Source organism: Lemur catta, chromosome 3, assembly GCF_020740605.2.
Source record: "Lemur catta isolate mLemCat1 chromosome 3, mLemCat1.pri, whole genome shotgun sequence".
NCBI classification, from domain to species: Eukaryota; Metazoa; Chordata; class Mammalia; order Primates; family Lemuridae; genus Lemur; species Lemur catta.
The window spans coordinates 33222174-33236402 of NC_059130.1; the positions used below are offsets into that span (position 1 = coordinate 33222174).

At 51.3% G+C, this 14229-nt stretch overlaps 1 protein-coding gene and 1 long non-coding RNA gene across 6 annotated transcripts in view; one reads left to right on the top strand and one right to left on the bottom strand.

Annotated features, from left to right (window-relative positions):
* Positions 1 to 14229, top strand: part of LOC123635182 (sodium/potassium-transporting ATPase subunit alpha-2) — a 31720-nt gene that overhangs the window by 15416 nt on the left and 2075 nt on the right. For all 3 annotated transcript variants that reach the window (XM_045547072.1, XM_045547073.1, XM_045547074.1), the window contains 15 exons: positions 1149 to 1417; positions 2268 to 2466; positions 2589 to 2698; positions 2836 to 2970; positions 3662 to 3851; positions 3985 to 4160; positions 7640 to 7776; positions 8245 to 8395; positions 8510 to 8678; positions 8913 to 9067; positions 9318 to 9441; positions 9633 to 9778; positions 9987 to 10117; positions 12946 to 13047; positions 13193 to 13284. In XM_045547072.1, coding sequence (XP_045403028.1) covers positions 1149 to 1417; positions 2268 to 2466; positions 2589 to 2698; positions 2836 to 2970; positions 3662 to 3851; positions 3985 to 4160; positions 7640 to 7776; positions 8245 to 8395; positions 8510 to 8678; positions 8913 to 9067; positions 9318 to 9441; positions 9633 to 9778; positions 9987 to 10117; positions 12946 to 13047; positions 13193 to 13284 — 2286 coding nt within the window. The remainder of the gene's footprint in view (positions 1 to 1148; positions 1418 to 2267; positions 2467 to 2588; positions 2699 to 2835; positions 2971 to 3661; positions 3852 to 3984; positions 4161 to 7639; positions 7777 to 8244; positions 8396 to 8509; positions 8679 to 8912; positions 9068 to 9317; positions 9442 to 9632; positions 9779 to 9986; positions 10118 to 12945; positions 13048 to 13192; positions 13285 to 14229) is intronic.
* Positions 2906 to 9853, bottom strand: LOC123635188. Of its 3 annotated transcripts, XR_006734073.1 has the most exons (4): positions 9668 to 9853; positions 8279 to 9205; positions 7000 to 7295; positions 6313 to 6522 (listed from the first exon to the last, which is right to left on the bottom strand). It is a non-coding gene; the product is annotated as an uncharacterized LOC123635188 (long non-coding RNA). The 3 variants fall into 3 exon arrangements; XR_006734072.1 differs by lacking the exons at positions 6313 to 6522; positions 9668 to 9853 and adding an exon at positions 2906 to 2984 and having other exon boundaries at positions 8279 to 9319; XR_006734071.1 differs by lacking the exon at positions 9668 to 9853 and having other exon boundaries at positions 8279 to 9319.

The window sequence follows — 14229 nt, forward strand, 5'->3', positions numbered from 1 at the left end:
TTATTTTCTCCTTTAGCAAGCTGGAATTACACTCATCCCTCAGTATCCACAAAGGGTTGGTTCTAGAACCTCCAGAAATACCAAAACCCAGAAATACTCCAGGCCCTTACATAAAATGGCAATAGTATTTGTACATAACCTACCCACATCCTCCTCTGTACTTTAAATCATCTCTAGATTACTTATGATATCTAATTCAATGTAAACGCTATGTACATGGCTGTTGTTCTATACTGGTTTTTAAATTTGTATTTTTTATTGTTGTATTGCTATTTTTATTTATTTATTCATTTATTTTCAAATATTTTCCATCCGAAGTTGGTTGAGTCTGCAGAATCCGTGGATACAGAGGGCCAGCTGTACAATAAAAATCACCACACACTAAATTTCCTAAATTTTTAATGTACTGAAATTCTGAAATTTACATTTCCCACAATTGGTAATATGCTCCCATTGCTTACCCTTTACTTGGCTTTGAAGAGAGGAAAGCAAATGAATGGAACTAAAATTTGTTGAGTGCCCCCTATGTTGTAGGCCCTGGTCTAGGTGTATTACAGCACTATCTCATTTAAATATTAAAACAACCCCTAGGTAGGAATTCAAAAAAGGATTCAAACCCTGATTTGGCTGGTTCCAACACGTATGCTCTTTCCACTACACACTTCCTTCCCCAGAGACCCCTGTAATGTCACACAAGGGTGAGGAATTGCCTAGCTTCCTCTATAGAGATTCATGCCTAGTGTTAAGAAAGAAAATCCTAATACTACACAAAAAATCCATAATGAGTGCTTTACTTTGTGTTCATAATATACTTTTGGATGATATCAAGTTTGAGACTGATTTTACTGAAATGCCGCAGGAAATTTTTATTTCATTTATTGAATTTCCTCAATTCAAACTTTGAGATTATTTTCAAGGCTTCTCCACAGGCCCAAGTACAAGAGAAAACCATTTACTGTTGTAATGGCTCTGGGATTGGCGATCTATCCAGGGAGGGTAACCCCAGTGAAGTCTACTAAAAGTGACCTCCAGGATCTGAGTCTTTGATCATTTACTCTGTAATGGTTCTCCTTGCTCAGGAAGTAGGATGGGACTTCAGTCCCTAGGAACCAGAAGGTGCCCAACCTGTGTCCCCTCCTATGTTGCAGGCACTGCCAGGGGCATCGTGATTGCCACAGGTGACCGGACGGTGATGGGACGCATAGCCACTCTCGCCTCGGGCCTGGAGGTTGGGCGGACGCCCATAGCCATGGAGATCGAACACTTTATCCAGCTGATCACGGGGGTGGCCGTATTCCTGGGGGTCTCCTTTTTCGTGCTCTCCCTCATCCTGGGCTACAGCTGGCTGGAGGCAGTCATCTTCCTCATCGGCATCATCGTGGCCAATGTGCCTGAGGGGCTTCTGGCCACCGTCACTGTGAGTGGGTCAGGCTGGCATGCCACCTGGGCGGGGCTCACTACTCTTTCCTCAAAAGGATAGGGGCACAGTTGCTCATTGCTCCTCAGTAAGTTTTCCCTTCCAGTTTCTACAGTCTCGTATCAGATGCTGGACTCAGAGATCACTTAAACATAACTCAGTGAGTCTGAAAAGTCTCAGGGAGGGCCCTACCTGGGCTCTCAGTTTCTCCTCTGGAGCTCGTCACAGTCACCTTCCCTCACCATTCCTGCACTCAGCTCCCCCGCAGCCTGGGACTCCTCCTGCCAACTCTCCTGTAAAGGCTCTCTCAAAGGTCACCAGTGACTGACCAGCAAATCCGGTGACCTTTCTCAGCTCCCGTCACTAACTCCACGGCTGAAATGGATATTACTGTCCACCCTCCTAGAATTCTCCCTTTTGTCAGTTACTGATGTGTGACTATCCTCATTTTCTCCTCCTCTGTCCCCTCCTTCTCCCCCGACACTGATCCTCAGGCCTCAGCTCTCTGGTCTTCTTATGCCCCTAGAGAGAACCTATCTTCTCCTACAATTTCCAGTGTCCCTTCTGTGCAGATACCTCCCATCCTTGTGCCCAGCTCTCTCTGGCACTCTCTGGAACTCCAGTCAAATGTCCGTCAACTCTCTGGGCATTTCACCTTCATATATACCCATGGTCTCAATTCAACACATCTCAGATCGAACGCATTCATTGTTTACAGCTAGGTCCCACCCAATCATGTTAGTGGAGTGGCATCGAGGGAGGAGGAATAGAGTCTCGGTCTAGGGTAAGGTCATGGTCATCTCTGGCTCCAGGATCAACTCTTTTTTATTCTTCTCTTTCTTTCTACCAGGTGTGCCTGACCCTGACAGCCAAGCGCATGGCTCGGAAGAACTGCCTGGTGAAGAACCTGGAGGCGGTGGAGACGCTGGGCTCCACGTCCACCATCTGCTCGGACAAGACGGGCACCCTCACCCAGAACCGCATGACGGTCGCCCACATGTGGTTTGACAACCAGATCCACGAGGCTGACACCACTGAAGATCAGTCTGGTGATTGGGTGCTCCAGAGGGAGTGGACGGGATGGTGGTGATAAGGGTGCCGGTATGGTGGGGGGACTGAGGTAAAGCTCTAGAGGGGAGCCACGCTCCTGGTTGTCCCCATTTCCCCCCAGGGGCCACTTTTGACAAACGATCCCCCACATGGACGGCCCTGTCTCGGATTGCTGGTCTCTGCAACCGTGCCGTCTTCAAGGCTGGGCAGGAGAACATCTCTGTGTCTAAGGTGGGGGTCGGCTGCTGTTGCCCAGCTTTCCCTCTCACCCACTGTGGCTGCCCTGGGGGCTTCAGTGCCCTCCTCGCCTGGTCCTCCACTCCCTTCCCTCCCACCCTGGGACACTGGATTCTCTTCTCTCCTGGCAGCGGGACACAGCTGGAGACGCCTCTGAGTCAGCTCTGCTCAAGTGCATTGAGCTGTCCTGTGGCTCAGTGAGGAAGATGAGGGACAGGAATCCCAAGGTGGCGGAGATTCCTTTCAACTCTACCAACAAGTACCAGGTTTGGCTGGGTTGCTGGGACAGAGGAAGAGAGAGGGAAAGAAATGGGAGGGAGTAGGCAAACCCAAGGGGAAACCATCTATAGGAGGGTGGCATCTGAGAGTCATGTCCCCTAACGCCCAGGACAACTGGTACGACCACGTGTCTGGTTGCAATTACCCCCTAACTCCCAAACCCTTCCTACATTTCTTCCTGCAGCCTCCACTCTTCTCCCCACAGCCCCCCATCCTCTGGCCTAGCCCTCCAACTGTCCCACCCCATCCAGGTGGAACACATTTCTGTAACTCCCTTCTGATATCCCTTGGCCTTTAGGCACCCACTAAACGCCAAGAATGCAGTCTCAGCTATGTTCTGCATGAGCCACAGAGGTACAGCCGCCTGAGGCCAGTGTGGTGGTGAGGGATGCCCAGCCACTAACACAGTGCCTGTCTTTGCTGACCTTAATAATATTTGTTGAATGAATGACTGACCTATGGCGGCAACTCTCAGGTTACAAGAGTTGGGACTATGAGGTCCCAAAACCCCTCCACATGTGGACACTCTCCCTTTGTTGACAGTCTTTGAAGGATCGAGGCTATTTTATTAAGGGTGGATCCCTTACCAGCCACTGGTCTATATCAGGCCCTGCACTGAGCACTGGAGCTACCAAGACAAAGTACGGCTCTCTGTGTAACTGCCTGTCCTCTCTCTAGCTGTCCATCCACGAGCGAGAAGACAGCCCCCAGAGCCACGTGCTGGTGATGAAGGGGGCCCCAGAGCGCATCCTGGACCGGTGCTCCACCATCCTGGTGCAGGGCAAGGAGATCCCTCTCGACAAGGAGATGCAGGACGCCTTTCAAAATGCCTACATGGAGCTGGGGGGTCTGGGCGAGCGCGTGCTGGGTGAGGGGCAGGAGCAGGGGCAGGGCTGAGAAGGGGATTCCCGAGCCTTGGTGGCACCCCTGGGGTGAGGGGTTCTGGGGGGTTCCAGGCAGCCACTCTGCTGTTCTCACGCCTCCCTTCTGGCCCACTTCAGGGTTCTGCCAGCTGAATCTGCCTTCTGGAAAGTTTCCTCGGGGCTTCAAATTCGACACAGATGAGCTGAACTTTCCCACAGAGAAGCTATGCTTTGTGGGGCTCATGTCTATGATCGACCCTCCCCGGGCTGCTGTGCCAGATGCTGTGGGCAAGTGCCGAAGCGCAGGCATCAAGGTACTGGCCTCCCCGCCATCCTTCTCTCTCTTATGCCAAAGGTTAAGGGATGGCAGCGGCTGCTGCCTTGAAGAGATGCAGGCCACTGGTGGCCTCCTTCCCACTGACTCAGAGGAGAAGCTGTCCATCTGCAAGGAAAGGTCCACCCCTGCCTTGGAGCTCTCACCCTCCTCCCTTTCGCTCAGAGTGGCCAGTTCCCATGTCCATCCCTGGCACCGTTCATTGTCCCATATGCATGAGCACCCTTCCCATCTGATTTCACGCATGATCAGGCACCCTGTCTTGGAGGCCTGGTTGTCCTCCCCTTCCCAGCTTCTGCCCATTGTCTCTGACCAGTTGCAATGGGATTAGCAGGCTCTTGTCTGCCCCCACTGGCTCAGCCCAGAAGCCCACAGACCACCTCCCACTCACGCATGCCTCTCCCAGGCTCTCTTGTCCAACTGCAATGGCTTCTCACTGGCCACTCCCTTCTCTGTCCTATGTTTGTCTTTCATTTAGCAAATAGTTATTATTTACCAACTGTGTACAAGGCACCGTGCAAGGTGCTGGAGTTAACAAACAGATAAAAATTCCTCCCATGTTGGAGCTTACTTTCCTGTTTCCCAGATACAGCCTTTTACCAGCCCTTTATCCACCCAGTCGCCAGCTCTGGTGCCACTGCTTGCTCTCCTTTGGCCAACATCTCACCTATTGCCAAATCGATGCAAGGCAACCTGTCTACCGAGGGCCAGGTACTGCGCTAGGCACTGGGATACAAAGACAAGGCCTTGGGGAAAGAGACACAGGGCCTGGCCTCCGCATCTCATGATGGCTCAGGAGAAACAGATGTCCTTCCAATTAAACAGATGTAGAACAATCATAATAGGGCAATTGAGCACCTATTATGGAGCAAAGACTCTAATGATAAAAACAGTCAATTATTTTTTGAACTTCGTATAAACCAGGTACCATTCTAAGCTCTAACCCTGTATGATCTCATTTAATATTCAGAGCAACCCTATGAGTAAGCACTAGTATTTTCTCTTTTTTACAGAGAGGGAAACTGAGGCACAAAGTACAATGCCCAAGGCCACACAGCTAGTAAAGCGTAGAACCAGGATTTGAACCAAGGCAGTCTGCTATTTCTTACCCATCACACCAGAGGACTTGGTGCTGTGTAGATAGGTGATTTCTGAACCCCATAATCACTGTCTCCAAGGTAGGCATCACTATCCCCATTGCAAAACAAACTGAAACTGGGTGTGGGTAAGTAGGTCTTTCAGAATAAAACTGCTGGTAAGAGGGGGACTGGGAATGTGAAGCATGGCCTGATTATCTGGAAAGCCCATGCTCCTCCTGCTCCATGAGGTGCCTCTCACCGTGACCAGGGTTGGGCAAAGGACCTCTTCGTTAATTCTGCCTCTGGGAAATGGATCATGTTTGACAGAGGGGATGATATTTGATCTGGGCTTTGAAGACTGAAGTGTATTCTATAAGGCAGCGAGGGAGAGGGAACAGCATGTACCCTGACACGGCTCGACTGTACGGCACATGTGTGTGGGCTGGCGGAGCAGGTGGCGAGGTGCACCAGGGAACGCTGGGTCAGGGCCCGTTGGAAGGATTTGGCTTAAATGCCAGAGCTGGGCTTTATTCTGCGGGCCACAGAGAGCCTCAGGGGTCATGGAGCAGGTCAAGCTTTTAGGAGGCTACCTGGATGGAGGAGGGACTGGATTTGGGGAAGAACTGAAGTCAGGTTAGGAGGCCACTGCAGTAGTTCAGACAAGGGATGATAACCTGAACGAGGGCAGCAACAAAGGGAGTGGAGAGGAAAAGTCGCATTTGAGAAACGTTTTGTGAGCATGGCCAAAGTGGATACGGGAGGTGAGGAAGATATAGGAGAGAAAGGGGCAGAATGAACAGAGAGGATAGTATCTAACGTAGGGAGTGCAGGAGCAGGCTTGGTCGGGGTAGGGGGAGCAGAGATTATGCATTCATTTTGACCTTAAGTTTGAGGCATATATAAGACATCCCGGGAGAGAAGTTCCAGGGAAATCTGGACTATGGCTTCAAGCTCATGAAAGAGGGTCAGGACTGGAGATTTGAATCTCAGCAGCACATGGGTGCAAACTAAATTCTTACTAGTATATTTTATTATATTGCTCAGGAAGAGAACATGGGTCAAGGAAAGGGAGGAGAATGAAAACTGGGGCCACACCAACATTTAGGGGCAAGTGCAGGAAGATGAAGTAGTGAGGAGGAGGTGGGAGGAAGGACACAGCTAACATTTATTGAGCATCCACCTAATGCCGTGTAATCTTCATGACCACCTGGAACGGTAGGAATCGTCTTCTTCGCTGTGCTGAGACTTGGTGAAGTGACCTGCCTAAGGCACGGTTGGGGGAGAAGGTCAATGTTTAAAGTCTGGTCTCCGTCCACTCCAGAGCCGGTGCTCCTCCATTCTACTAGGCTGCCACCCTGAGGCGGAGGGGAAGAGCACTCGGAGGAGGGGAGGGGGAGCAGGAGGGAAGGAGTCTGTGGAAGCCAAGGGAGGCTAGGGTTTCAGGGAGAGTTGGTCAACAGTGGCAAATGCCTCAGAGGAGTCAAGTAGGGTGAAGACCAAAAAGACAGTTTCATTTTTCGATTGGGAGGCCCATGTGGCCTTTGGGGGCAGTTTCAGCGGAGCGGTGGGGGTGGCAGAGAAGCCAGTGGGGCCTGAAAAGGCTTCCTTTTCAGTACCGTGGGATTTGTCCCCAAAGCCCACACATGCAAATGCTGTTCTAACCCAGCTCTGATCACCTGGTGCTCACAATGCCTCTTAACTGGCAGTGCCGACCACTCGCCTCATCCCAACTCCACTCACGCTGCAAAGACAGCCATGAACATCATCCTGGGAGAGGCGCCCCACGTTGGATGTCAGCGGCAGATGAGTAAGGCGGTGAAGGCAGGGCTGCTGTGGCTGTCTTTCCGTGGCTTGTCCAGTTAGATTGCCGCAGTGATCACATCAGATACTCGGAACATCAGGTCCCAGTTCTGGGTCGCTGAGACCTTGAGCAAATCGTAGGCCCTCTCTAAGTCTTGGTTTCCTCATTTGTAAAACGAAGGAGGTGTTAAAGGGTTCTTCCAGCTCTGACTGCCTTGAATCCCATGAAATCCAAACTGCTAAAAAAAAATCTCGTATATAATCCTAAAGAACTGAGGCTTCTTTTCCAAGGGACCATCATTAACTTGTTACTCTGTCATGGACACTTCCTCCATTTAAGCAAACATTTTTGATCCCCTGAACATAACATAACTGTCATTGTCTCTCTTCCTCACCCACCCACCCGAATACAAACACACACACACACACACACATACATACATACACACACTCACAATTCTATTATCTTGGCTGGGATGTGCAGCCCAGACATCTCGTAGTCTAGCTGTTCTTGACACTGGGAAAGGAATGGGTGGACGGCTATAACACTGCTTTCCTTCCTCTCTTCCCCCTCTGCTAGGTGATCATGGTGACAGGGGATCACCCTATTACAGCCAAGGCCATTGCCAAAGGCGTGGGCATCATATCGGAGGGCAACGAGACTGTGGAGGACATCGCCGCCCGGCTCAACATCCCTGTGAGTCAAGTCAACCCCAGGTGAGGCCTGTGCAGGACGCCCCTGCCCCCCTCGACACATCCCCTCCCACAGAAGGCTGGAATGTCCCCTGGGGGTATCTGGACAGCATCTCTTGGACCTTTACGGGTCCTGCCTCTGACACTTCTGTGACTGGTTCCTCAGTCCTAAGTTTGTGTCCAGGCTGTGCCACCGGTCAGCTGTGTGGCCTTGGAGACATCATGTTACCCTCCCGAGCCCCCTTTTCTCACTACAGCATTGCAGGGCTGCCGTAGGAGTGGGGGTGTGTGTGAAGGAACTAGCCCAGGGCCTCGCATGCAGCATTTACGACATGCTGCTGCATGGCGAGGATTTAGCATCGCTTCTGCAGAGAGACCTGGGGGGAATGAGGAGCCGGAGAGGAGAACTGAAGCAGGCGGGGGAGCCGGCTTAGCAGGGAGGCTGCAGCCTGGTGGTAAGGACAGGAGTCAGCCCTCTGCCCCTTCCCCCAGAGAAGCCAAGGCGTGCGTGGTACACGGCTCTGACCTGAAGGACATGACATCGGAGCAGCTCGACGAGATCCTCAAGAACCACACGGAGATTGTGTTTGCCCGGACGTCTCCTCAGCAGAAGCTCATCATCGTGGAGGGTTGCCAGAGGCAGGTGAGCACTGCCTCAGGAGGCAGATGGCGGGAGGGATGGGAGGCAGGGACAGGGCAAAGGGCCGGACTTGGCCAGAGGCTTCCTCCTGGAGCTCTGGCTGTGTCCTCTCCCCAGGGAGCCATCGTGGCCGTGACGGGTGACGGCGTGAACGACTCCCCTGCGCTGAAGAAGGCTGACATTGGCATTGCCATGGGCATTGCTGGCTCTGACGTCTCTAAGCAGGCAGCCGACATGATCCTGCTGGACGACAACTTTGCCTCCATCGTCACAGGGGTGGAGGAGGGTGAGAAGACCGCGAGGGCTGGGTGGCGTCTGGGATGGCTGACGCTGCGCACCTGCGTCCCTTGCCTTTGCCCCAGCTGAAAAGTCACCCGGGACTTCAGGCAGCCCCACCTGCTTCAGCTTCCCTCAAATACCAACTCTTCCTCTCTCAGGAAAACGGGTAGCCACGCTTCTGGGGCCAGGGGTGGGGAAGGGTCCCTCTGACCTCCCTGATGCCCTCAGAACCTCCCCACAGGCCGCCTGATCTTTGACAACCTGAAGAAATCCATCGCTTACACCCTGACCAGCAACATCCCTGAGATCACCCCCTTCCTGCTGTTCATCATCGTCAATATCCCCCTGCCTCTGGGCACTGTGACCATCCTCTGCATCGACCTGGGCACAGACATGGTGAGCCCAGAGGTGGAGAAGGGGACAGGCGAGGCAGCCATGTGGGCACAGTGGGTGGGAGGAGCAGAGGAGGGAAGGAGAGGGGACTCAGGGGCAGCTGGCCAGGCTGTGATGGTTACAGAGAAGACAAGCACAGGCCTGGAAGAAGATAGGGTCTTAATCAATGCTTGTTGAATTGTGTCAAAGATTCTCCACTGCTCCTGTCATCTCCCTTCAAATGCCCTCCCCTTCCCATGCCCACCCCACACAGGTCCCCGCCATCTCCTTGGCCTATGAAGCAGCTGAGAGTGACATCATGAAGCGGCAGCCCCGAAACCCCCAGACAGACAAGCTGGTGAATGAGCGGCTCATCAGCATGGCCTACGGACAGATTGGTGCGCCTAGCCCTGGGGCTCAGAGGGGACCCCCAGAGGGCTCCTCCCTGGTGTTCCGAGGGATAAGCCCCAAGCAAAATTCCAGGGCAGGGGCCAGGCCCCAGGGTCAGGGGCTCTACCTCTGGCCCTGAAGGCTGGCCCCTCTCCTTCCTTCTCTGACCCACCTCCTGCCTTTTGCCCACTACCCACAGGGATGATTCAGGCGCTGGGTGGCTTCTTCACCTACTTCGTAATCCTGGCAGAGAACGGTTTCCTGCCATCACGGCTGCTGGGTATCCGCCTTGACTGGGATGACCGAACCATGAATGACCTGGAGGACAGCTATGGACAGGAGTGGGTGAGTGGCGCTGCGTAAATGCGCGTGCACATGGGTGAAGGAAGGGGTGCTAAATGCCTGACAGGAATGGCCAGTAGTGGCCAACTGGGACTGGGGGCTGAGGATGGATTAGGTGCCCAGGGCTTAGCAACTGCCCTGAAACCATGCCACACTCTGGTGCTACCCTCTCCTCGGACACTCTCACCACTCTCTGCCCGCCCTCCCCCAGACCTACGAGCAGCGCAAGGTGGTGGAGTTCACGTGCCACACGGCCTTCTTTGCCAGCATCGTGGTTGTGCAGTGGGCTGACCTCATCATCTGCAAGACCCGCCGCAACTCGGTCTTCCAGCAGGGCATGAAGTGAGTGCCACCCCCACCAGCACCCTCCACCCAGGCAGAGTGCGCTGGGTGAACTCGCCAGCCCACACAGGCCAGGCTTCCAGCTCCAGTCACCTCAACCCTGGCCCAGATCTGCAAGGGGGCACCAGATTTTAACTATCCAGCTATATATCCATAGCCAGGTTTGAAAGAGACAAAAGAAGAAGACGGAATGACATGAATATTTCTAATGAGTTCAAATTTTGCTCCTTAAATGTGCTTTTGTTATCATGTCCTTCCACTTTCCTTCCTCCTTTCCTTGCTTTCCCCATCTCTTGAGTGCCACCCACCCCATCCTTGCCCAGCCCTAAGTCTGGAGTTTTCTGTGCCCCCAGCCCAGCCCACCGCAGGCAGCCTAGTATGCAGCACTCGCCCTGGGGCAGCCAGCAGGCAGGCTCAGTGCCTTCTCAGAGTGGGAGTTATGATCCGCCAGGCACTGTGCCAAGTGCCTAACCTCACACTAGCTGTGCGTAACCTCACAATAGCTCTACGAGGTGGGTGTTATTGTTTACATTTCACAGATAAGAGGCCCCCAAAATGTTAAATGACATACTTAAGGTCACCCAGATGGGCGGGGTTCACGCAGGTCTATCTCTAAAGCCCATGCCCTCAGCTACTACCCTACACTGTGGTGGCTTACCTGTCACAGAGCCTGGCACCTGTTAGGAACTCAGTAATTACTTCGCGATTCTAGCATGGATGGTGAGTGAGCGCTGAAGGTATCATGCCGGTTCTCTTTATTTTCTCCTGCTGTAAACAATAGCCACCATACCCCAAATGAGCTTTGTCACACTTTCTTAGTTGGGGCCGGGGGTGGGGGATGGGAGATGCCAAAATCCTGGTGAAGTTAATGTCACTTAAGATCCTAGGAAGGGGAAAGTGAAAACTCTTTTAAATAAATAAAAGTAACATGAAGGAAGGAGATTCCAGCAAGCTAAAAACACTACTGGGGAAAATGCAGTTGGAAGAGAATAAGGAGCAGAGAATCTAAGAAATCAGGCACAATTCTGCGCCTGGGACTTACTACGCAGTGCAGGGGTGACACCGGGAGGTGGGAACATAGGAAAACTGGCTAAGTCCAGCCAGTCTGAGAGGCAAATGGGAAAGGGACAAAATGAAAGCCAGGCTGGGCACACAGAAGGAGAACGAATACCAACAAGTCACCTGGCCAGAGGTGGCCTCAGACCTTCACCTCAGAGGCGGCCTCATCTTAGGTCCCTGAGCCATTGGGGTTTCCTCAGAGGTACTATTTGCAGTATTTCGAAAAGCTTTGTGGAAATCAACTACTGACCTATGAGCGGCTACCAGGCTTACTATTAATAATATGCGCTTCTTAGGCAAAAGCCAAGAACACATATGAAGTATAGTGATCACATGCTGATCCACAGTTCTGTTTGGAAGCCATAAGTATTTCTAGTTCATTTTAAATAGGGAAATATATTCATTACTTATTAACCAATGTAGCTTGAGAGACAAAGATCAATTAAAATGTGGCCTTTATAGAAGAAAAATAAGAGGGGTGCTTAGTAAGTGAAACGTTTGGGGACTGCTGGCTCCTTAAAGAGGTGCTGTGTGTAAGAATATAAAAGAAGGCCCGGCACAGTGGCTCATGTCTGTCTGTAATGCTAGCACTCTGGGAAGCCGAAGTCGGAGGATTGCTTGAGGTCAGGAGCTCAAGACCAGCCTGAGCAAAAGTGAGACCTTGTCTCTAAAAAATAAATAAATAAATAAATAAATAAATAAAAAGAATATAAAAGGTCAAGTGATGATATGACTGAGCACTTTCCGTATTCCAGAGCTTTTCAGACATTATCTCCTATAATTTTCCCAACAATCCTAATATATAAAGGTAAAATCTCCATTTAACAGAAAAGGAACATGAGTCTCAGAGAAGTTAAACACTGCTTACAACACAAAGCTAGTAAGTGGCAGAACTGGGAATAGACCCCACCTGTCTGACTGCAGAAACTGCCCTCAGAACCCCATTCTGTCCTCTTTTCAATTCTGATATAGTAAATGCAGAGATTAACCACTCACTGCGTAGCGAGCATCCCCTGTACTAAGTGCTTCGCAAACGTGCTCTTCTTCATTAAATATCTGTGATGAACAACCAACCACCAGGAAGTGTAGGAGACATACAGGGGCCCTGCAGTGAAGGAGCTTCCAGAGCATCTTGCTGGGGAAATGACACTTTCACACACCACGTGCCTGGAGCAATGAGGAGATTATAAGTGGCACGAGGGCAGGCCCCTGTTGACCACCGCATCGCTAGTATAGAGCACATCACCCCACACGTGGAAACAAATACTTTTATTATTTTTTTATTTCAAAACATTAAAGGTGTACAGATGTTTTGGGTTACATGGATCTTTTTTGTAATGCTTGAGTTCTGGCTATAGGTGAGCCTGTTACCCAAATAGTGTTCGTAGTGCCTATTAGGTTGGTTTATTCTCTGCTCCTCCTCCCTCCCCGCTGGTTGCTTTCCACTGAGTCTTACTTCCCTCTGTGCGCTTGTGTGCTCATCAGTCAGTACTCACTATTAAATGGAAACAACTATTCAATGAATGGATATATGTGTAATAGACAACGTTTGCAGGTAAATTCAGTAAGCAGAAAAAGAAAATAATATTTTTCCTTGGTTACACAGAGTAGAGGATGTTGGAAGAGGATATATAGGATGATGTCATTTATACCCCTTCCCTCACATTTCTTCTCTCCTCTTCCCCTTCCACCCCCAGGGGTGTCCCTAGATCTCTCCCTCCTCGACTCCCCTTCAAATACTACCTGCTGTCCTTTCTTTGTCTTTCCAGGAACAAGATCCTGATTTTTGGGCTCTTGGAGGAGACGGCATTGGCTGCTTTTCTCTCTTACTGCCCGGGCATGGGTGTGGCCCTCCGCATGTACCCACTCAAGTGAGTGTCTCTTCAGGGTAGCCCACGTGAATGGCACAGGCAGCCCTGAGTCCCTTCTAGGCTCCAAGTTCCGATTGGCTTGAACCATTTTATGTGGACAGCCGTGTCCTCTGATGCTCCTGACACTCTCCTCTGTTGCTTTCAGGGTCACTTGGTGGTTCTGTGCCTTCCCCTATAGCCTTCTCATCTTTATCTATGATGAGGTCCGAAAGCTCATCCTGCGGCGATATCCTGGTGGTAAGACCCTCCACACTCCACCCTAACCCCCAGCAAAGTCCAAAGCCCAACCGCCAGCTACCCCTCCAGGGTTCCAAACCCACACTCCACTCCCACTGTGATTGCTGCTCCCGTTCGTTCCTCAGTGCCCTCAGATCCTGCGCTCCCGGGTCCCAGGCGCCCTGACCCTTTTGAACCTGTTCTCCCTGTGCTCTTCCTCTCAGATTCCAAGTCCCACCTAACTCACAAATGGTCCACCTAACCCGTAATTCTACCTTCCACCTAGAATCACAGAACATCAGAATTCGAAGGGCCCTTTGAGGTTACATAGTCCACTGCCATATTTTACAGACAAAGTGAGGAGGTGAATTTATTTGTTGAGGGTGATAAAGCAAGGAGTAGTGGAACCGGCACTAGAACCCAGGCCTCCTGATTCCCAGGCATAACCAACCAACAAGTTGGTTTTTTCCCAACAAGTGTTTTGGATTGCCTACTAAAGGTTAAAAAGGGATGGCCTACAGACCAAATACAGTCCGTGGATATTGCATGCTTTGACCTGCCAAATATTTTGTGCATGTGTGGGTTTTTAGCCCAATATCTAAAATTTAGGTGCTTTCACATAAAATCTGAATTTGACTTCTCCAAAAAACTCGGAAGAGCTCTCAACCCCATGGCCACATTTCTGCACAGCAGCAATGGACAGCTGCTCCCTTAGACACTCATTTGTTACTTGAAGAGGCCCTAGGGGCATTTGCATTTTTGCTCCCTGGCCTACATTAGGCCCACCCTCCACTGTGCTAAATACAAGTCTCTCCTAATGGCAGGTTCACCCTCCTTTCCTCTAATCCATGGCCCAGCTCACTGGATCTCCCCCCACCCCCATCACCTTTCTGCAGCTGCCTCCCTTCAGCCCCCTTTACCAGCCTTCTGGCTCCTGGTTCAGCCACCTGAGCCCCTAGGAGATTG